General features: G+C 44.3%; 1 protein-coding gene across 1 annotated transcript in view; it reads left to right on the plus strand.

The window, feature by feature from the left end:
• The first annotated feature begins 362 nt into the window (after nt 1-362).
• TTLL10 (tubulin tyrosine ligase like 10) overlaps nt 363-22,847 on the plus strand; it is a 157,271-nt gene continuing 134,786 nt past the window's right edge. Inside the window, exon 1 of the mRNA XM_025198137.1 lies at nt 363-640. Within this exon, the coding sequence (XP_025053922.1) occupies nt 617-640 (24 nt within the window). The 5' untranslated portion in view covers nt 363-616. The remainder of the gene's footprint in view (nt 641-22,847) is intronic.

Consider the following 22,847-nt stretch of genomic DNA (forward strand, 5'->3'; position numbering starts at 1 on the left):
TAAATTTTAAGTAAATCGTATTTTATTAGCTGCGAATCAGTGAAACCAGCAGTACTGAATGACAACTGGGAATCCACAAAATAGTCTACACTTGTTAAAATCTGCAATCCTTTGCAGTCCGTGTATCTGTTTTATTTTCCCTGAAAAGTGAGCATCCTATGTTAACTATTTATTTTTTTTGGGGGGGGGGGGGGGGGTGTAATCGCTTGGGGTGATGCACCTTCCCCTTTATTCTACAAGTCCTCTTTGTGTGAAGCATCTAACCGAGTGGACAGTATGTGCAAGACCCTGCTTTGCCTCCCAGAGCTGAAGTTAAAAATTATTCAATGTAAAATTCCTGGCCTGTGAAACAGAGGCTCCGTACTGTACCAGGCAAAGATTTTCACCAGCATTCTCTTGCTTAGCCAAGGCTGAGATAACAGACACAGTAAAGCACTTGGTGGAATAAATCTACTCTCCTGCGATTCCATCGGCGTGTTCACCTTCTACCTTGTTTTTCCTTTGGTTAATAAGGTATTGCCTGAGCTTAAGGTTGAAGTTTGATTTGACTTTTTTTAAAGGCACTCGAGCCTAAGTGAAGCCAGCTCTTTTTTTTCTTTTTCTTCTTGCATTGAAAATGACCAGCACGACGGCAAAACAAGTAAGTGGATGGCAGGTTCTTTTTAAAAGAAAGGTTGTTTTTTGGAAGCCAGAAAGTAATTGTACTTTGCAATGTACAGTTGAAGGTTTGGGAAGTGTTTAAGGGGCAAAAGACTGGAAATGACTCTACCCAATGTGAGATTCTTAGGTATAGTGACATGGGGCTGAATTCTAAGTTTTTTATGGTCCAAGACGATTTGCTTGGGGCAATGATTAGTGGCATGGTGATTGTGGTCACTGGCCTTTGTGAATAAATGTTCTGCCCAGAAGTTTTTTTCTGTCTTTTTGATTGCTCCTGGGAAGAGACAGAGACGGTTTGCCCGCAGAAGACTCATCAAGGTACAGAACTGAGGGAAAGGACTGGAGTGCTTCTAAAACAAACACTTGTTTTAAGTAGAGCTGATGTGTAGGGAGTATTGATTATAACCAAACCTTTGCTATTTACTTTGTGAACTTCTAGTAGCGGCTTATTACCTCAGTCATCCTGCGAAACCTATCCCTGTTGAGTGTGGTCTTACATTTCTCAGGTTTAAAGTTTTAGCAGAGAATTGCTGTGATTTTCACTGCTATATTTTAGGGACAATGTTTGGCAGTGCATCCTATTACAAAAGGAGAATGTGCTAATTCAGCAACCGTATGCCATACGTTTCATGAGAAAAAGTTATACATCAAGAAACCTGGTTGGATGCAGAAGTGTAGTACATTTCTTCTTTGGCCCGACAGTAAAAATTTTGGAAGTTGTAAATCTTGTGGGTGTTTCCAAGTTTCTGTCTGGAAACCAGCTGCTACTGTGATTTACCAAACTTTTCTCTGTTTATCGGGCAGTTTTTATTTGTCTGAACCAATGAGCATTGTGCTGTGAGGTCATTAAAAAGCATCAAAAACTACCAAAACCAAATAGCTTTCTAGTTGATCAAAAAAAAGGAAAACAGATTCAAAATATAACTTGGCAGGAGGGAAGAATCTGAATTCACAGAGCCTACAAACATTAGGAATTACTGGGACAGATCGGTAGGGCAGCAATGATTTAGGTCTCTTGAAGATGTGGTACCAAAGGTTTAGATGCAATCATTCAAAAAAGAAACATGGCATTATATTAATTTTAGAATGATCTAAAGAACATCTTAAGCATTTGACATGTATTGTATATCACAAATAGACAGTTCAGAAGTCTGAGGCCTTGCCTCATCCTATTCAAAGGTAACATGCGCCTGCAAAATCGGTGCCTGCAACGGTGGACCCTAACCAATTTCCTTGTGCCTCGTGACTTACAGTCCAACCAAGGAAATTAGGGGAACCAGTTTGTTCTCACAACTAAAGTGAGGGGGCAGATTTTGTGGCTGTAAATCGCACCGGCATCTCTGTGTTGTCAAATCCTTATTGCATACATTTAATATTTAAAAATTAAAGCATGCAGAAGAGAAGTTTTCAAGATTTGTGGGGCCTGTCCCATTCCTATTATCTTAGAAACATTTCCCCAAGTCCTTGTGCTTCTGGTCCAGTAGCATTTCTAGACAGCCTGTCCCCCAGAATAGAGGACTACTCTCTGATCTGCCTTGTTAACAGATCATGTGCATCTTCATAGCAGTGACTGTGACCAGGATGGTGACAGGTTATGGAGTACACGAGGAACATCATCTTCTTAGGATTCACCAGGCCATATTTAAATTTCAACACATTTGTCCAGAATCAATGTGAGAGTAAGGGGTCAAAGCTTCACACCAAAGATGGTCGTGTACCTATTCAAACCGAGTTAAATTGTAGGCTGCTCAGATTATCCTTACCTCTTTTCATTAATCAGCCAGCTGGTGTTGCTCAGGAGTCTTTATAATTGCATTAAATTATCAGACGGACCCTGATCCAAAGCCAATGGAAGGACTCTCCTCAACTTCAGGGGCACTTGCATCAAGTCTGAGCTGAATATCTGTAGTCTTTCTTTTTTCCCTCAGAAAAGTAAGATATTTTGAAATCTTTTGGAGAAGGTATTTCGAATAACTGTTTTATGCGGCAGCAAGAGCTGAAGCAAATGCTTGTGTCATGGAAGGATTTTGCCTTTTTTTTAAAACATTCTAAAATCCCATATGCAACAGTGTGACTGCACCGAGTGTGTTATGAAAAGGAAGTATGCTCCTTTCAGCCTCTCTTGTTGGACTGGTTTGTGGACATCCATATCCCTATGACAAAGTAGTTTCACTGACATTAGTTATAGAATCTTTTCTCAATGATGGGACATCGATTGATTACATGTCCTATACGCTTATAACCTGTCTCTTCCAACCAACCTCTCTCTCCTCCTCCCTTTACCCTCACCATCTCCCTTTTCTCTCTTTCTCTCTCATCCTTTAATCTCTGATTTAGCGTTTGGATGGTTCTTCAAACTCAAAGATTTTTATTGTTGATACATTTTTGTGACATACAGCCTCAAAGTTTTATTTCTCCAAATCTGGACTAATTGCCAACAGCTAAACTAAATGGTATGCATTTCTTTCTCTTTTGTTTAGTATCCTTTATTTCCATATCGGTGCCTCTATCCCAGGGGCAGGCAATTATTTTGGGTGGAGGGCCACTTACTGAGTTTTGGCAAGCCATCAAGGGCCTCATGACAGGCAGCCCAGGGCAGATAAATATTAATTTTCTAAATTTTTTAGGGGCCCTGTAAGCCGGATAGAATGGCCTGGTGGGCCGCATTTTGCCCACCCCTGCTCTATCCCCATCTCCATAGGTACACATCTGTGTATTCATCCATCCATTGTCACAGAGGTAACTTTTCTTTTTGGTTCGCAGCGGTGGACATCTCCTCACCAAACTCCATCCCTTAAAGTGTATCAGTGCTGAGCTTTCTTTGATCCCTTGAACTTGCTCAGATGTAGGCAAAGGGAAAATCTTTTTACAGTACAAGAAAGAAAATCCTGATGCTTGATGAATGCTATAGCTTAAGTTTTGGTATCAGCTCCACCAGTGCAAATTAGGAATAACTTCAGTCTTCTTGTTAGAATTTATACCTAGGTTGTGTTTAGCTTAGTCTTACCGTCTGGAGCATCTGATGACCTGCTCCAAAACTCATTGAACTTAGTAGGGGTCTTTCCATTGGCTTTGATGTAGTCTCAATCAGGCCATAAATGAAAATTTTTAAAGCTAGAATTTCTGAGGATAAAAATTGCAGAGAATAAGCAAAAAGGGACTTTATTCCTAGGTGTACAAGAAGCCTTTTTTAGTTTTCATGACCTCTGAATTTTATTGGGGAAAGCAAAGTGGTGTCAGTGATTGGAAGCAAAAACACTGCCTATTCCAACAGAGTGTGATTACACTTTAACTGACCAGGGATTGCACTCCAGGCCAGTCACACAATCTCTCATGATATCATCCAACACTATGTCATTCAAGATAGCTGAGATGCGTGTCAGTAGGAATTAATAAGTTTGTTTTGACAAGCAGCTCTTAAAAGTAGAGTGCCCTTTTCATTTCAAAACAGAAGCAGAGTGTGTAAGCCCCTGGTTTCCTTGCAGTGGATGTACCCATTAAAGTCAAAGGGAGCTTCTTTAGGCATCTTTGAAAACCCCAATCTCTACTGTACAGTCCTGCTTATTAATTTAATGCAGAGCATTTGAGTCTATCATCATGAGTTGTGTCTGGTCATGAGAAGGTGACAGTGGCCTCCTGTCTCCCTTAGTTTTTCTAGGATAGAAGGATGTGTTGTAGATATCTGCATATTACAGGTAGACTAACAACTAGTATTGACAGAAAGAAGATAAGGGATCTAAGGTGCCAGGAGTCATTTCCCATTATAGTCCCATTGCCAGGCTGAAAGAAATAGGCTGGCAGCAAGTCATTTTCTTGCTCACCGATCCAGTTGTTGGGAAAGCAGAGAGTACCAGAACATAATTTGCAGATCTCCCATGGTGTACCTGGCTCCAGAAATGTTAGGCCCAAGCAGCCACATGTTCTGTTTGTGCTTAAAGCTACCCTTGTATGTATGTGTGCATGCACATGTATGTCACATAGCATTTCCAAATTCTCCCCTGGGTTTTGAGCCACAGATGCCTTGAGAATTTCTGTATCTAACAGTTGGAGCCAGAGGGTGTTTATGCACGTGCTTTGGGAATGCGGGGGAGGCAGTTTAATTAGGGGCGCTCTAATTACAGTGCTTGGAGTGTCACATGTATCAGTGTCCTCATGCTGAAAAATGGGCTCATTTAACTCGAATGAGCTGCCTCGTTAACCGAATCGGACCGAATCTCCTCCGAATCGAATCACCACCCGAAGCTTCGCACAGCCCTAGTATGTAGGTGCCCAGAGAGTGCATCTGAGAAGAAGAGGAAGGTAGCAGTGGCAGGGAGACAACAGAACAGTGGTTCTCAACCTATTTGGACTCGAGGCACCTCTCATTGTACTCGAGGCACCCGCTTCCTAACTTTTGTGAATTGAGTGGCATCCAATTTCAAAAGATTATTTAGGTAGTACAGTGTTTTCCTCCTTAAAAAGGGGCTGGACAATGGGAGTGGGGGATGGATCAGAAGGACAAGCCTGACTGCCATATCTGTTAAACTTATATCCTCACACTCATGTCCTCAGACCTCTAGGCATCCTTCAAAGGATCTGGTGGCACCCCAGGGGGTCCAGCATCCTGGTTAAGAGTCAGCTGGAACAGAGTGACTACGGGCGCGTCTACACAAAACACTTTCTGCACATTAACCTAATAACACTGCGTAGTAGCATGGTGGTTAAAACCCATGCTAATAGCTTACTGCGCAGTATTATTAGACTAATGTGCAGTAAGTGCCACAAAATAACTGTGCGCCGGTTATAACTAACTGCACATTTAGTTAGTACTTTATTAGCAAATACTAAAGTAAATGAGCAGTATCTAAGGCACACTAATGAACGTGTAGACGCTCCCTGTGGCAACTAATGCAAAGCAGGTAGAGAGAGGTGTATACAGGAGTATATAAGGTGACTGGAAGCTATAATACAAGTCACACGGTTGCAGCCCTCTGAAGTTGGAAGGCAGAGCTGGCTGGGTGTCTGGGCAGCCAAATGCCGGCAATTGAGTTAAGGCTTTTGACCACAGAGAAAGACCAGGTCAGCTCCTGGTAGAAGTATCTGACTGAACACTAGAAAGGGGAGAGGGAGGACTCTGTAGGTGGCACCTTGACTGCACTGCACATGTGGTATGTCAGCTTGAAGAAGTTAAATGCTGATGTGGTCTCTTGTGCAGTTGTTTAGCAAGGGAGCAGAGAGATCTGAAAAGAAAGAGAGCTGAGGGGGACAAGATCACTTAAGGATCCTCATGAAGCCAAACCCTCTTGTGCTGTAGGGGCAGGCATACATTTCAGGCTGCTTGCTCCTTAGGGGTTAACGCAATTACATTGGGAAACTCTGCCTCCAACTTAGTCTGCTCTCTGCCAGACATTCCTCCACCCTGGTTGATAACTCACTGGCATGGCTTATGTTTCCCAGGTGCTCGGCCAATAGGCGCAGAGTGCGTGTCAGCTCTGAGTCAGCGAATGTCGGTTTGAAACCTGACGCTCGCTTCAAGCGTGCCCCAGGTGCACAGGCCAGACTGGGTTATTGCTACTCGAGCAAGATTTCTCCCCCACCCCACCCCACCCCCAACAGTGAAAGCAATTCCACGTGTTTCTTCCTTGAAACATTTATGATCTCGGGTTTTGCTTTTTAATAATCTGGCCATTATTAATATGGAGAGGACCCAGAATTCAGCCTTGCAGTGCTGGTTCAAGGGAGAGGTATTGAAGTGACTTACTTCCTTATAACAGGCGCAGGCGAGCAAAATATATAGCCTAGATCCTGCGCGGGCGCAATGCAGAAGAGCTGTGTTAAACTCAATGGAGCTATGTTGATTGACACCATTGCATGCATAGCATGCGGTGTGGCCCAAGTGGTCAGGGCTTAAAAAACCTCTGCACAAATGGCACGTGTCTGGCTCCTACACCCATTTCAGGACTCTAGGTCCAGTCTTGCCTGCACCTTGGAATCAGCTCCTTTCTGTGGTTGCCTACAGCAGTCTTTACACAGGGTTGGTTCATGTTGTCCCAGGGCATAGGGTTGCTGACATAGCTATGATGCCCAGTCACACTGTAATTCCTTCCTTTGGGAACTGCCTTTCAGCGTGAGGTCATGAGTAATGACCCGTGGAAGGCACAGAATAGTTGAAAAGAACATTGTTAGTGCTTGCACCTATACTGGCCTTCTTTTTCTGTGAATAAAAAAGGCAGATCCTTAAGCTAATACCAACTTGAGTCAGTGGAGATACATCAGTGCATAAGCCAGCTGAGCACATAACCCTCAATTTGATAGCTCTCCATTTCCCCTTCTGATTGTGTATGTATTTACGAAGCATTCCAATTTAAATGTATAAAAATGGTTACAAATGCCGTGACTTGCAGAAAGCTGTGGTCGCGTTTATCTGAAGTGCTAGAACTGCAATTGATTTTCTCAGGAATCAGACAGTACAAATCCCCCATATAAAAACTGGTTTTGCAGACAGAAAAGTTTCCCAAGAATGCTGGGCTCTACCCTAGGTGCTGTTGCAAACAGCCACAACACAAGGCTGTTACTGAGTGACATAAACACTTTTCTAACAACCTGGTACCCACCCCTTACAGGTTCAAAGGAGGGAATTAATACAGACACTTTAATTAATAGAAATTCTTTCCCAAAGAGGTAAGATGGCCCAGTTTTGCCCAGATAGTCACTTAATTATGATGTGCAAAAAAACCAGCAAACATATTTTTTGAAGGCTAACAGCCTGATACGCATCTGCAAAGCATGAGACTAATCTAATTGTAGATCAAAATAGCCCCAGACAAAATGATGTGCTTAATGTGCTGAATACAGTGCAATGAGGAATAAAGGGCTGATAGCTTGGAGTTATATGGATATAGAGATGTTAGTAATTTTTTAAAATCCATATCCTGTACATTGGCAGAAACTGAAAAATGTCACTGAAACTTTCTTATTAGTCATTCCTCCTATTTACCCTGACAGATCTGTTTGTACCAAGGGAAACATCTCCAGGTTACACCTATGTTATTGCCTCTTTAAAATCCCACATGTCCTCCAGGGGGTTTCCACCCCTAAGGGATGAATTCCAATGAATAACACTGAGTTCCTGTTAAAAGGCACTCCTTTTTTTTGTAGGACACACAACATTTCAAAGGGCCAGATCTGGTACCAGCAGTGATATCAGGAAATCCACCTGGAATTTATCTATATATTTTTACCATTGGTGGTAGATTTGGACAGTGGCAAAATCTAAATCTAGCATGATCATTTTGTATGACTCGCTGTTAGTCACAGATCACCCACACTGGTACAACTGCCCTTCCTGTCCGCACAGAAAACTATAGGGAGTGTGCTGATGGCATCAGTGGGCCCAGTGCAAAGTTACTGGATGACCTTAAAACAACCAGCCCATCATAGGGAAGTGTTTAGTGTTAGCAGTACTAACAATACAGCATAAGAAAACCTATCTCTAGCTGCCAGGTCAAGTATCTGGAATAAGGGATGTCTATATTTAGTAGCATTCTGGGGGCACGGACAACTTCCAACCACTTTTAACAGGGTTCAAGTTGCAGCAGTTTTGCTACACTTGTGTCACTGCTATATCACACCATAACCTTGTATTGGCATCCTTTGATATTGATATAATAATGGCTAGGTGTGTCTCTATCCTGGTAAATGCAGGTCCATTCTGGAAGAATCAGTATTTGTAGTAGCTAAGGCAGCCACCAAATTTGTTTTGGGGTGACCCAAGCCAGGTGTGAAGCCCAAGGTTGGTGCCCTAGCCCACACAGCTCCCTCCTGTTTACAACTGCACCATCATCCCTTTAGAGGGCTAGATATAGTTAAACTAACTCCTACCCCACCCTGCTGGGTCTAGCCTTATCTGGCAAATTGCAGGTGACTCAGACCAACTCGGGGCTGTTTGTTTGAGGCAACATTGCTGCAAAATACGTTTATTTGCCACCTCTTCTCCAGCCCGCCCCATCCCCAATTTATGCCTTGCCGCTCGGAGTAGAGATTAGGTAAGCACTGAAGCCTGACCTTTTACCTTTGAGAATGCCATGGTTAGAGGGATGGAAACCTGGTTGGCTAATGGGTGTTGAAGGTTTATTATGCAGTCTGATTTGAAACAGAGAAGCCCCCAGATAGTTGCTTTGTCTCGTGCCAGGCATCTCTGAAACAGAGCTGCTCATTCCCAAGGGCAGCAAGGGATTTATTTATGAACAAGACAGTGCAGGTGCTCTGTCAAGTCTCTGCTGGCCGTTGTGGAGGTGGCAAGCCCTCTGAATTGCTCTTCCTTATCAGCATACGGGGAAATCTGGGTTGGTTAATGCCCCTGAGCAGAGTTTGTGCAGCCTTATTTTAGAGTCAAAACTGAAGAACTCAACCTCTCCGCCCCTATTTCTCCTTGCTCCTAATTGTTCTGTCTAACAGGCGTAGAGGCTGCAGGTGCTTGGGTTAGGATTTTACACAGAAGGCTGAGTTCTCTGATCTGTCCAGCTGCTATGGACATATGTACTGCAGGGTTAACTGGGCTATGGACATTAGGAGTGTGCGAAGGCAGCCCTATTCAATTTGGATTGGGTCCAAATCAGGGACAGTCGTTGATTCGGATCACTGTCCCTGTTTCGATTCTGCTGAATCCAAATCTGAAGATTCAATGCTGGTTCAGAGAATCAGCATCGCGTGACTGATTCGCAGGCGCGGTTTGTGATTGCTGTGATGCTGGGGCACGTGGAGCATCCCACAGGAGTGTGGGGGGGCCCTCCACGTGCTTGGCGGTGAACCTGGAAATGGACCGGAACTACTTCCAGTCCACTTCTGGGAATTCTGGGAAGCATGCTGGCCGTCCTGGCCCCCCCCAGATCGGCAATTGGCTGCAGGGGGACCCTGGGTGCCTCCCCCGCTGCAGACCCAGGAGGCACCAGTCACTGAGCCGGTGGACCCAGAAGTGGACCAGATGTGCTTCTGGCCCACTTCCAGATCTGCTGCTGAGCATGCTGGGGAGCCCCCTGCGCTTCTGTGGGACGCTCCATGCACCCCAGCATTGCAGAAATCACGAGCCGCCTGGTACCTTGAGGTATGTAGAAAAAACATTTAAAGCTGTGTCTATGTCCAAATCACCAAATCTTTACAAATGGATTCGGAGAGATTGAAGAGTCCTCTGATTCAATTCAGATTTGGAGATTCAGCCACCAAATCGGACCGAATCTCTACCGAATCGAATCAGGGATCAAAGCTTTGCACCGCCCTAATGGATATATGTAGTGCAGAGTCTAAACTGGGTCTCGTGTGTGTGTGTGTGTGCTTAGCCACCCTTTGCTCGCTGCTTTATTCTCTTTTTCTCCTTGACCTTTCAACAGTTCTTAATATCAGGTATTCACTACAAATATAACAATAGATTTTGGCTGCTGAGATAGTGGTTGTTTCCCAGGCCTTGTCAACTTCTTAGAGGTGCTTCTGTGCTCATATCTAAGGAGAGAATGACATATTCAGTGAAAAATAAAATTAAAAGTAGACCTAACTCACATTAATTGTCCAGGTTCCCCCTGAGCAAAGTGACATGATATGCTACCCTAGGCCAAGCTCATAGCCCACCCCTTTGCCTTGTCCTTCCCAGAAGTGCTTTGGACTCTGTGGAGAGCTCCATTATGAGATGTTGGAAGGAAGGAAACTGGAAGAAAGAGATCACCACATACACAGAGTCCTCTCTACATACGAGTCACAATGGAGTGATCTGGCCTATTGTTATTAAATCCCTGTGGAGATGGACTGTAACTGAACTGATATTTCTTAGCACAGTTATTTTATTGCACATCGGTGGGCTGGACAAGGTACAACTGTATGAGGAATGGTATTATGAATCCATGCTTGGTCTGTCACCCCAGGACATGGCATACAGAAGTAGTGTGCTTCACACCACATTAATGATCCCTCCAGTTGACTCAGGAGCATCCAAAACTCCTGGAGGAGTTACATCTAATTGTGCAGAGCCGGGAAAAATGCTGGTTGGAATATAAAAGGATAGACCTAGGGAAGAGCAGGTTTGGACCACTGCAAGGGACTGGGAGGGAGAAAAGATCTGGCTTCTGATGACTGTGACTGCCTAGAAAAAACACCTGAATTTTCACAAGAATGATGAGAAATTATAAAAGAATTAGATTAAAAAATACTAAATGAATGTATCATAATTAACCTTCTTGCCCTGATCACCAAGGAACACTAATTGATACTTGTTTGCTATTTAATGTAAAGTGCGGTTAAGCAGTTGAAAGAGGAATCATAATTATGAGGAAATCAAAGTTTCATTGGAGATACTTTGCTATCATAATTTCTGCAATATATTACATTCAAGTTGCTATTTCTTTTTAATATTGTAGCTCATTATGCATATATTTGCTTTTTCAGGGTAATTGCTTTGTTTGGAGTGTGTCTGCTAACAACCTTGCATTTTGAGTTTCGCTGCTATGATGAGTTAATCATTTGCAGAATTAGATCTTCCTTCAGCAATAAACAGCAGCTTTTGCAGTACCATTCATAAAAGGATCCTAAAGTGCATTACAGTGAACTTCAGGTTGTGGGCTTGGAGCATTTTGCCAAGAGTTTTCTAGACTGTTCAGAAGCAGGTACAGTAGGGAAGGCGAAGATGTGAGTCTGCTCTTTAAGAGTAATGAAAATAAAACCAGCATATAAAACATGGAATATTTATAAAGAGTCTTATCCCCAAAGCTTTCATCACTATTTTTTAGAGAAAACAATGACTGAAGTCAATGGGAGACTTGACTGAGGAAGGGCTTCCAAATGAGGCCCAAATTCAATAATAGTAAATTATAAATACAGTTTGGAAATAAATACAATGGATAATAAGATGAATGACAACCCTCCACTGACTCTCATGACCTCAATTTCATACTAAAGTGTTAGCTTTCACAACTGCTTGAACTCAGATTACAAATGAAAATGAATTCAGTTTATGATGTTTTAGTGAATGTTTGACCTTTATACGTAAACTTTCAACCAAATGGAGACCTAAAAAGTTCATAGGGCAACTCTGAGAGGTTTCATGGAAACAGCTAAATTAACACTGCTGATCTGCTCATGTTCACTGGGTATTGGGGCGTGTGAAGCGGGCCCTATTCGATTCGGATTCAGCCCGAATCAGGGATAGTGATTCAATCAGTTGATTCGGATCACTGCCCCTGATTCGATTCGGCTGAATCTGAAGATTCAGTGCTGATTTGGAGAATCAGCGATTCGGCCATAGACACGGCTTTAAATGTTTTTTCTCCATACCTTGAGGTAGCAGGTGCAGCTTGTGAATGCTGCGATGCTAGGGCACATGGAGCATCCCACAGGAGTGCAGGGGGCTCTCCACGTGCTCGGTGGCAAACCCAGAAGTGGACCGGAAGCACTTCTAGTCCTCTTCCGGGTCTCCTGGGGAGCATGGGGGTGTCCCTCCCATGCTCCCCTGGCTCGGCGATCAGCTACGGGGGGACCCTGGGGGCCCCTTCAGCCCCAGGAGGCCCCAGTCACTGAGCCAGGAGGATGGGGGGGCCCCCTGCGCACTCCCCAGTGGACCCGGAATTGGACCGAACATTGCTTCTGCTCCACTTCTAGGTCTGCTGCTGAGTACACTGGGGACCCCACCCTGCGCTTCTGTGGGGTGCTCCACGCGCCCCAGCATCTCAGCATTCACGAGCCCCTGCTACCTAGAGGTATGTAGAATAAACATTTAAAGCTGCATCTATGTCTGAATCTTTCCGGATCTCTCCGAATCAATTTGGAGGGCTCCAATTCAATTCGGAGATATTAAAGGGTCCTCTGATTCAATTCAGATTTGGAGATTCAGCCACCAAATCAGGCTGAATCTCCACTAAATCGAATCATGGACTGAAGCTGTGCACAGCCCTACTGGGTATTTCAGATGTCTTTTAAGATGTGTATGTTGTGTGCTTTTGGCCTCTTTTAGGTTATAGACAAATCTACCTTTCATCTACTTTAATAAGGGAAAGAAAAGTTCCTACTAGGGATCACACATCAGCTGATATGATTTTAGTACTTTTGCATCATCTTGTAGCGATACAAATGAGTTAAAAAGCTCTACCTTTGATCTTGAATGAAGCAGGGTCATAACTTAAGTGGCTTTTGTCATACTTCTATCCTTATAGAATCAGATGGATGCAACAGTCCCCTCATAACAGCTGGTATCAGTATAATTTGATATCATGACACTTGTTAAGTCTCTCTAAACCCTTTTCCCAGATCATCTAAATGTCTTTCCATAATTAAATAAATCACTAATTTTGCCCATAATTAATCTCTGCTTGTGGGTATTTATGGTGTCTGTTTCTATGTTATATTAGTTTAAAAAAAAGAATATAGAATATTTAAAAAATAAAACCAGTCAAAGTATCCATAAAAGCAAATATTCATTTATGTAGTATAATGTCCATGAGTGATTGCCACTTTCACAGTAGATAGTACTATAGATAGGAACATACTTAAATTGTGGTTTTGCAATTTTTGCAGAAAGCACAGAAAACAGCGATCTCCACAATTACCGCAAAAATGTCATTGGCCGTGATTTCCCAGGAAATCAACCAAAATAATAATAATAATAATAATAATAATAAAAATAAAAAATGCTAGATGTCCAGCAGGAGCCAGTGGTGCTTGCTGCCACTGCTGCTGCAGCCTCACAGCCCACCTGGGAGGGGAAGGCACCAGCTGGCGGGTGGCACAAAGGGCAGCAGCCAAGATGGTGGCTATCCACTTGTGCCTCTCTGCCAATCAGTGCCAAGGGGTGGGGCCACATGAAGAGCCGCCCCCTTGTCCCTTCTCCCTGCCAGGGTCTCTCTGCCAGTCAGTGCCAAGGGGCAGGGCCTCCTCATCACTGAACTTGAGGAGTGGGGCCATTGTTAAACAACCATGAAATTGGCTCTTCAGGCTTCGACCAAGCTACAAAAATTGCTTTCTCTCTCTGCAAGTTAGGTAGGTCCCTAACTATAGGTAGGTTAATAGAAAACTGGATTGTTCTATGTCTAGTAATAACAATGGCTCCTTTGCAAACTTTGGTAATAGACTTTAGGGCATAAATTGGTGACCTGGAAGGATTGGGAATAGCTCTTCCGTGTACTCTACAGCATTGCGCAATGGCCGCTTGCATTACAGATCTCTTCTCAGACTTCCTCAAAGGCCTCAAGTACTGGCCACTGCCTAAGGCAGAGTACCAGACTCAATGGGCCAATGATGGCATCCAGTTTGCCAGTTTCTATGTTTCTTGTACACACCAACACCTAAATCTTATGTGGTTTATTTGGTTTGATTGCTTCTTTTTCAAAAGTGATTCCCCTACATTTGGATGCTTATTTCAAGGTGTGCAGTGAAATGTAACTGAATTTAATGGATCTAAATCTAGAGTACCTGCATGACTTCACACTACATCAGCTTTTCTAACAAAAAAGCAATAAGGCCCATCTAAGCTCACGCCTGTTCTGTTGCATGAAGCTCTGAAATCTGAAAGCTTTTTGTTCCCAAATTCTGCCTTTCGGCTAACCTACATGGCCCTCGCTCGATTTTGGAGTGTATCAGAAAAAAATACTGGGCCAACTGAACACAAAATGTAGCCAAGGAGAGCAAGAGAATGCAAGGCAGGGCTATGCAACTTTTCCACTCCCTTGATCCTGAATTGATGAGAGTCAAAATGTCTCCAGGGTAATTTGGGACATGCAAGTGTTTCTCCAATTTATGCCAGTGGTAGTAGTCCCATAGAGGCCCCTGTGCCAGGCAAATCTCCTGTGAGGCTTGGTAGTATCTTCCCCATTGGCACCACCCTTCTTGGCATGCCCCCATTTTATGCCCTCCGTGGCTAGGGGAGGAGTTGACCTAGAACAATAGCAAATGCTTGACTGTCCCTTTCAGGCATCTTTTGCTGTCTTGGTAGCAAGATGGCGCATTGTGGATCAGAAACAGTTTGGGAGCTGGCATGAAACAAAGGAAGAGACAAGCTAATGATAACTGGTAGTCTGTATTTCTTAATAAGAAGGTTAAAGCTATTCCTTTTCCTTGTATTTTTACACCAGTGGCTACAAATAGCTTCTCCTTCTTCCACCCCCTGAGCAAGGTCAGGCTTCAAAGGACATGTCTTGATTTGATAAAGCAAGTGCAAGACATCACTGTTGCACAAAATGTCTGGTACATAGCTGTGTAATGGCCAAATCCTTAGACAGTTGGAAATGAAGGGCTGAATCTCAGCTGATCAGCCCTGCCCCACTGAAGTTACTATTATCATCCTGATTTACTTTGGCTGAGACTATAGAATTAGGCACTTTCAGTACTTAGGGAGAGCAAGCTTAAAAGTACATACAGCTGGGATAACAAAGCCAGGTTGTGGGGAGCTACGGTAAGATTTAGAAGTGAAGGGGAAACATTTCTAACCGGGGGAAACAGGAAAGAGTTAATAAGCTCTAGGGTTTTGTTTTGTTTTTTTCCAGTTCTACCCAAACTGCCAGTGGATCCGGTTCCAGGGCTTGGTTAAGTTCCTGTACAAGCCCTGATTAAACAGGAAAAACCTGTGAACTGTTGCTTTTGAATCCTGGATGGGGGGCAGGGTGCACTCAGGTAACACACGTGTCATGTTTCATTTGAGTTTCTAAAGACTCCCAAGAGGGAAAGGGAAGGGAAAATTTGGATGTTGCTATAAGGAGGAAAAAAAGATTTAATCTGTTTACACCCTGCATTCTTTACATTCCTTTGCTAGCCTGATACTGAAAAGGACCGTCAGACCCACATACGGTGCAGGCTGAACTGCTCTATGGCAATGTTAAACTTTTCTGTAAGTGCAAAGCTGCAATAGGGGTCTCCTGGGGCTATGTCTGCATTAGACTGAAGTTCATCTAAGTGTAGTAAATGATAATTCAGTGCTCTGAATAGATCTAATTTCTCCTTTAGACAGTGCACATGTACCTGCCTTATTTCAAAAGACTATTTTCCCTGTAAAATCTATAACAATGTCCCAGTACAAGAATGTCCTTTTTGGAATATCAAGCTCATTTTCTTCTATTTGAACATGATGATTCAGAAAACTGGTACAAATCCAAGACAAAGAAAAGGTGCCAGGCTTCTATGGCTGGTTAACTCCTTGAGGCCCAGTGAGTGTGCACTATGCACACAGTCACGTATTCCTATATTCTCTCCTGAGACCCATTTCAAACTACTGTGATCTAGGCATGTCTGTCTGGGGCATGGTGTTGAAGGAGTTAATGAGAACTGTTAATCTGCTCTTGCTTTGGCCATTGTAAATTCCTTTCCCCCAAAATGTGGCATATTAGAGCAGTAGAGGAGGATATAGCAGCCTATTCAGTGAATATTATCCTCCTCTCTCCACTACTCTTGGATGAAGCAAGGGCAGGACTGCTTAAACATTTACATTTTTCATAATTTAAGACCTGATTCAATTGCCTTTGAAGTCAATGGAAAGATGCCCATTGAAATGAGTGGGAACCAGCTATTCTGGGAAGCGACTCCTTCGTGGGGGTTGAATATTTGTATTCGGCACTGCGAAGACAGGAAGGCCTGCATTTTGAAAGAGACAGCAGAGTGACTAAAGAAAGGGCCCATGCATGAGGATCCTCTGTGATAGGCAGGCCATTAATATATTCAGCATATAAATAGGTTATTGGAAGAATAATATCCATGCCATGTAACAAGGATGAAATTGCTCAGAAAATTATGGTTTTTGAGATTGCTACAATCTCAGAAACCATTTGCTAACAGTAAATCAGGATACAGGAGTTAGCTGTGCTATAAGCAGAGAAATAGGAGCCAAGCTAAATTAACAAAGGGCTGCCTGAGCCTCGCAGCCCTTCTGGCTACCGGAGTTCAGACCAGTTTTTACAGCTAACAGCATGTAGGAGTATCACCTCTTGCCATTTTTGACACACCAGCCTTTATGACCAGGTACCTATTTGCATGTGGATTGACTGAAAGCAGCAGCCAGCAGGGCTTAAACTTGTGCTTCTGGTGCTACAGCAGGATGTTTTAACTGCCTTGCTATTGTGCCCCAGCAGCACAGTTATTAGATGCGTCTTACGCAGATATTCACATTGAAAGAGGAGACCTAATAGATGTTCCTGGCAAACCTGTCCTGCTCAAGAAGTCTTACATCATCTGCTACTGAAGTTATAAATGCATGGAATGGAGTGGTCTCTTATTCATTCATAATGGAGCTTTGTTCACATCACAAAAGCATCACACTCTTTGCAGGTGGCACAGCCTCTGCCCATAAGAGCCACTAGAATGTGTACAGTGGGTCAGAACCGAACGGCATTGGCAGCTCTATATTGACAATGTTTGCCCTATCTATACTGTGCCGGATAACAGCCAGTGTCCTCTGCCCTTCACTTTTGCTCAGAGTTATTGAAATATTTCATCTCTTTTCCAGCAAATTTCAGTGCTCCCATGCTAATTAAAGCACACCCAATATCTACCAGAGACCCTAGGACAGGCCTGGCAGGACTGACTAAGAAGTTCAAGTGTACCTATCCATAGTTTCATAGATGTCAGGGGCTGGAAGGGACCTTATGGATCATCAGGTCCAGCCCCCCATCCACTTGGTCAGGAAAGACTTGGGATCAGATGATCCCAGCAAGATGGGCGTCAAGATGCTTTTTGAAGATCTCCAGGGTGTTACTGCTTGGGCTGAAGCTAGCAGGAGTACCTCACATTGCTAGTAGTGTTGTCTAGACATGCAACAGTGAGGCTCGTATGTACTGGAACATGCCCTTTCTACAGCCGAGTGAATGACGAGTAGAACATGGAGTCATCATTTATCAATCACACAGGAATGGAAAAAACATTCGATCATTTGCTTAGTCCTTGACAAGGGCCCATAGTACATTTGCCACTGCTTTATTCAGTCTTATGTTTAATGCTGCGCTTAACCAACTAGTGTGGATGTGAAGCACTGCCCTCACTTGGATGGAGTTGAAACTGCTTGGGGCGCGTCTACACAAGACGTTTATGTGTGCCCCCATTAGCCTGGGGCAAACTAATTTACTCCGCAGTGGGATAGTACTTGTAAATACAAATATTATCCTGCTGTGGAGCTTTTACTCTGCAGCAGTGCACATGTAGATGATGCCCCAGCTGGCTGGGGCACAAGGGTGCTTCGGTGTGGGTGCTGCCTGCTGGCTAGCCCCACGCTGAGACACCTTCATGCCCTGCCCAGACCCCTTGCAGCATGTGAACTGGGGTGGGGGGTAGCCCCAGGCTGGCAGGCTGACCCCTTGGACTCCCTGCCAGCTGGGGCTGATCTGACCAGCGATCAACGTGCTGCGATCCGAGGTGCATGTGTAAATGCGTGCCCGGGAACAATAAACTCCAACGTGATAAGCACCAGCGTTTATTGTGTTGCATTAATATGCACGTGTGGATGCACCCCTTATAAGCTCTACGTTCTCAACAGCCAATGGAGATTCCCAGCTAGATGGCAAGAGCTCATGTTTTAGTAAAGCAACAGCAGCACTGTCATGAGTATGAACCTACAAGTCCCCATGGGTATAGCATAGGCACCACTGTGAAGTTTCTAGGTGACTAGTGGTTGCAGTGATTTCATCCCATATTTTAAAAGGGAGCAATACATTATGTCTTTGCTAGATTCACTGGAGCACAGAGATTGCCTTTTACCTCAACACAAGGACAGAAATCTCATTTACCTTTTGCTTTGCTTCCTGGGAGCATATTTTCTCATTTTACTTTTGGAAAGCCATTGTAGAAATCAGCAACTCTAACAATTAACATTGGAAATAGAACTGCACTTTGCATGACTAAACATTAATATTCTGTCAGGTGTCTCCGAAACAAAGCCAGTGAATGACAAAAATGCCAGAAGAATATCAACTGCTTCCATCAGAGCTAATCTATGCTCAGTGATCAGCATTTCATAACCAAAAAGTAATTTGAATAGTAGAGCTTTGAATCACAGCTTCCTTCCCTGGGCTACTTGCAGCTTTGATTTTATTTGCAAATTAAGGCACGGGTACAGCAATACTTGTTGCTTTAATATTACCATTTGCAGGAAAACAACCCAAGTATAATACAGCAGATCCCCAGCTGGTGGGAATCATTACAGAGCCATTGACTTGAGTGGACCCATGTCATTTTATTCCAGCTAAGGTTCCTGCTCAATCTCTTCTTATTTCAAGTAATTAGACAAGAAGGTCACAAACGAATTTTCTTTGAGACAAGGATGTTCTCCCTCTGCCCCCAGTACTCCTATTCCTTTTGGATGTCACTGCCAACCCATTTTGCCAATTGTAGTCTAGCAGGTCAGATTCAAGGCACTTGAGCTTTGGCGCACAACAGCAGTTCCCTATCATCTGATATTGAAAGGAACTGGAAAAAATGTACTTGAAATGTGAATGACAGGGAGACCTGCCCTCCACCCACACTATTTCTCAGCTGTCAACATTAAGAAATGAACTTGCTGCGTAAAGGGCTGTGCAATCATTCCCATGTAAAGAATGCAGACCGATGCACTGATAACGACTGACGGCAAGGGGCATATTCTCTAAGCTCTGGGCAGAATAGCTATGCAGCTCCCTTTGACATTAAAGGTAGTCATGCGACCATGTTCCCACACTCAGTGCTTTGAACACTGACAAGACTGGGGCAGTCACACTGGTACAGCTAAGATTGTGTGCCTGAGAGGTTTCTATTTGTTCACTTGATGTAAATCGTTGTAGCTCCATTGATGCCCAGGGAGATACACTAGCTGAGAATCCAGTTCTAAGGGCCTAACAGCAAATCAATCTTTATTTCTTGGGAGGAATGTAGGTGTCCCTTCAGGACTGTGGGTTTACTTTCTTGTTCCATGTTCTTACTCTGTTAAGCTTCACAGGGACTGCATTTCCCTTTCCTTATGCTCAGTGCACTGGAATGATGTACATCTAGGGCTTCACCCCACACTCCTGCTCCACCCCAGACGAGCTATGATCATAAGCAGGTCGCTGGGGTGGAAACCAGAGCTGATGTGGAGGCATATATGTTCCATGTTGCAGGCCCCACTGTATCACACAGTCCTGGGGATCAGCCAGGTTTTGGGGTCAGGCCTTGCACCCACTGCAGGACAGTAAGAAGGTCCACGGAGATTTCCTCCCACAGAGCTATGTCATAGTGGTTTGGGGGCAGTTTGGTATTTTGATTTTCCTCTAGCGCAGCATTTCTCAACCCATGGGCTGCAACCCAAAAGTGGGTTGACATAATATTTCAAATGGACACGAGCCGAGGCAGAGCAGAGCCATGGCAGAAAGGCTCCTGTGCCCGTCCCTGTCCCTTCCAGTGGGGGAGAGGGGTGGGGGAGAGCTGCGTGGCTGACCTGGTGGCCCTGGGGCCAGTGTCCATGCTCGTGGGGGCAGGGAGGCTGGGAGACACTGCTTGTGGGGCCAGAGAGGCCAGGACCAGGCTGCCTGGCGCAGTGTGGCAGCCCTAGCCCAGGGCAGGGGGGGTGCCACAGGTCTCTCCTCCTCCCTCCACCTTGTGCTGGGGCCAGACTAGCTCCACTGCTGCCTGCATAAGCTGGAGCCACCACCACCACTACACTCCAGCCTGAGCGGGACATGGGCAGCTGTGGTCCCTCCAGCAGGGCTGGGGGAGTAAGGGGCAGGGGTCATGGTAGGGAAAAGGTTGAGAACCACTGCTCTAGTGGTAACTCCAGCTATACCTCCTCTTTGAACTAGAGGACTGGGCTAAACAAAAACCTTAACCGGAAGTTGGGCGGGTCTGTATTTGGGCAGCTGGGGCATGTTGGTAAGGCAGTAGGAAACTCGTAGTGGTCTTACCCATCCACTACCTGGGATTTTTTGAATGTTGTGCTATTTTGCACTGAAAAGGATGGAATCAATGACCAGGGGAAATAAAAATATATATTCCCTGATCCTTGATTCCATTGTTCAAGTCTTCCCTGTGGGTGATTCTCTTAATGGTACAGCTCTTCTTCCTAGTATCCAGTGTCGGGAATGATAAGGTTCATTAAGAACACAGGGAAAAACAGCTTGTTCTCTTCCCTCCCTCTCCCTCTTTCAATTTTTCCTTCATGGGATCAGATAGCAGCTATCACGTTGGGTACCAAGTACCAGACTGGAATGCTTGGCAGGAGATAGACACACTTCTTGGCCGCAGTCTGCCTGATGGAGTACAATTTTGCTGCCCACATGTTTTCAGAAAATAACCCCGGAGTCAGGAAAACCCAGAGTTGTTGAAATTTGCACTGTGGGTGGTTTTTGTACCTTGGATCAATGTCTACCACAATCGAAGCTGAGTTCAGGAGACTTATCCCATCAAAATGTGGCCTTCAAAGGGGGGAAAGAAAGGCCCATTGAGCTATCCTAGGTCCTCAGACTCTTTAGATTTTCTCAGAGTTATTTATGGCTTAAATAAATGCACGTTGTTCAGAACATCATCAATTAAGCTTCAGCTTCCACTAAGACTTAGCTGATTAATGAGCAAAAGGGAGCACATTTAAAATTCTGTCCAAGACTGATGAGAAACCCTTTAATTTCTATACATTAAACATTAAGCCTGCTCCAGTCTCAGTGCAGGAAACCTTTCATTCATAGTGCTCTGTCTTAGGACAAAGCAACAGTTTTGGCTGCCTGAACTCCTTGAGCAGAAGGGCAGAATTGCGGACAATGAGGCAATGCCAACAACATTGGCAAAGGTGACATGCCAGGGAAAAGCAAAAACTTTCATTGGTTTCTCCACTGTGGAGATATTGAGGGGAAGCCTATGATTCGTGGCAGTTAAGTGCATGCTCCGCCGTGCCCTATATATAGAGTGCCTCCAACCTTTGCCAATTGATACCAAATGAAGCAATAAGTCAGTACATCCGTCTAGCTCTCTGCATTGTGGATGTCTGAATTCAGCTTAGGTTGATGATGAGTGAGTTTATTGGGTATTTATCCCAATTGGGAACACTAACTCTAATGTGTATGTGTCAAAAAAAACTAGCACTCCGGACAGTTGGGTATAGCTGGCAGGACATTTCTCAAGAAAGGCCTTGGACTGGTTTAATATTGCCAATGAGAGGGTAGCACTGAGAGTATTGAGTATGTACATACTGTACTGGGGTGCAGCAATAAAGTAGTTGAGGTGCTTGCTATCAGAGACAACTTCAAAATTTTGTCTGGACATTTGCCACAGGCTGCCCTCAAATAGCTTATTGCAACTGGGACAATGAAGCTGGAGTATCAAAAATAGCCAGTCATGATGCCAGCTGTATTACACCCTTGTGAGCTTCTGGTGATATACCTACTGCACCTTCATCACGCTAGCCTGAATATAGTCTCAGGCTTGGGCAGACCTTTGCCTTTGCTCATCATGTTGTGCCGACTGCCTGCCCTGATATTATTTGTTGCATTTTTATGAGAAGTAAATTCACTCAAAAATGTTAATGACTAAAATTTATATATTTCTTTATGGTCTTTTGATTGCTTAATCTGGAAGAGTCTTGGCCAAGATGATAGTTAATTACTCACTAGCAAATGGAAAATGTGACTAGTGCATTATTAACCTTCAGCTGGCTCCAACGTGCTGTTTGGCAAATATAGTTAACTTTTTATCGGTTTTACTCAGAGTTGTTCATTGTGTAGCTTTAAAGAAATAACCTGGCATTGTAAGCTATTCCAGGAATCTCACAAGAACACCCCACAGGAGACAAGCCAAGTTTTAGTAACGTTTTTTATTCGTATAAGGTTTGTCTTTTTCTTTCTGTCTTTTTTTGTCCCTGACTGCTCCTGTTGGGCCTGTGAAAATATGGTTATTCCTTCTTCTGGCATCAGTGTCCTATTCTGATGCCAACTTCACACCCAGGCAGGGCAGGTAAGGTGGGGCCAGCTTCCCAGTAGAGGAGAAAACAATGACACAGAGTTTGGGTATATTCTAAGGGTAACTTGTAGGGCTGTGCAGAGCTTCGGGTGTTGATTCGATTCAGAGGAGATTCAGCCCGATTCGGTGGTACTAGGGGCGGGAGAGCGGGGACTGGGAGAGGGGACCATCGTGGGATCCCTGCCAGCCCCCGCAACCACCTCCCACTCCCCCAGTGCCCCCATGGCTGCCCTCACCCACCGCAGCTTTTCAAGAAAAGCCCTGGTGCTCTGCAGGTGCTGCTGGGGGGGGGGGGGGGGGGG

Source organism: Alligator sinensis, unplaced genomic scaffold, assembly GCF_000455745.1.
Source record: "Alligator sinensis unplaced genomic scaffold, ASM45574v1 scaffold569_1, whole genome shotgun sequence".
NCBI lineage: Eukaryota > Metazoa > Chordata > Crocodylia > Alligatoridae > Alligator > Alligator sinensis.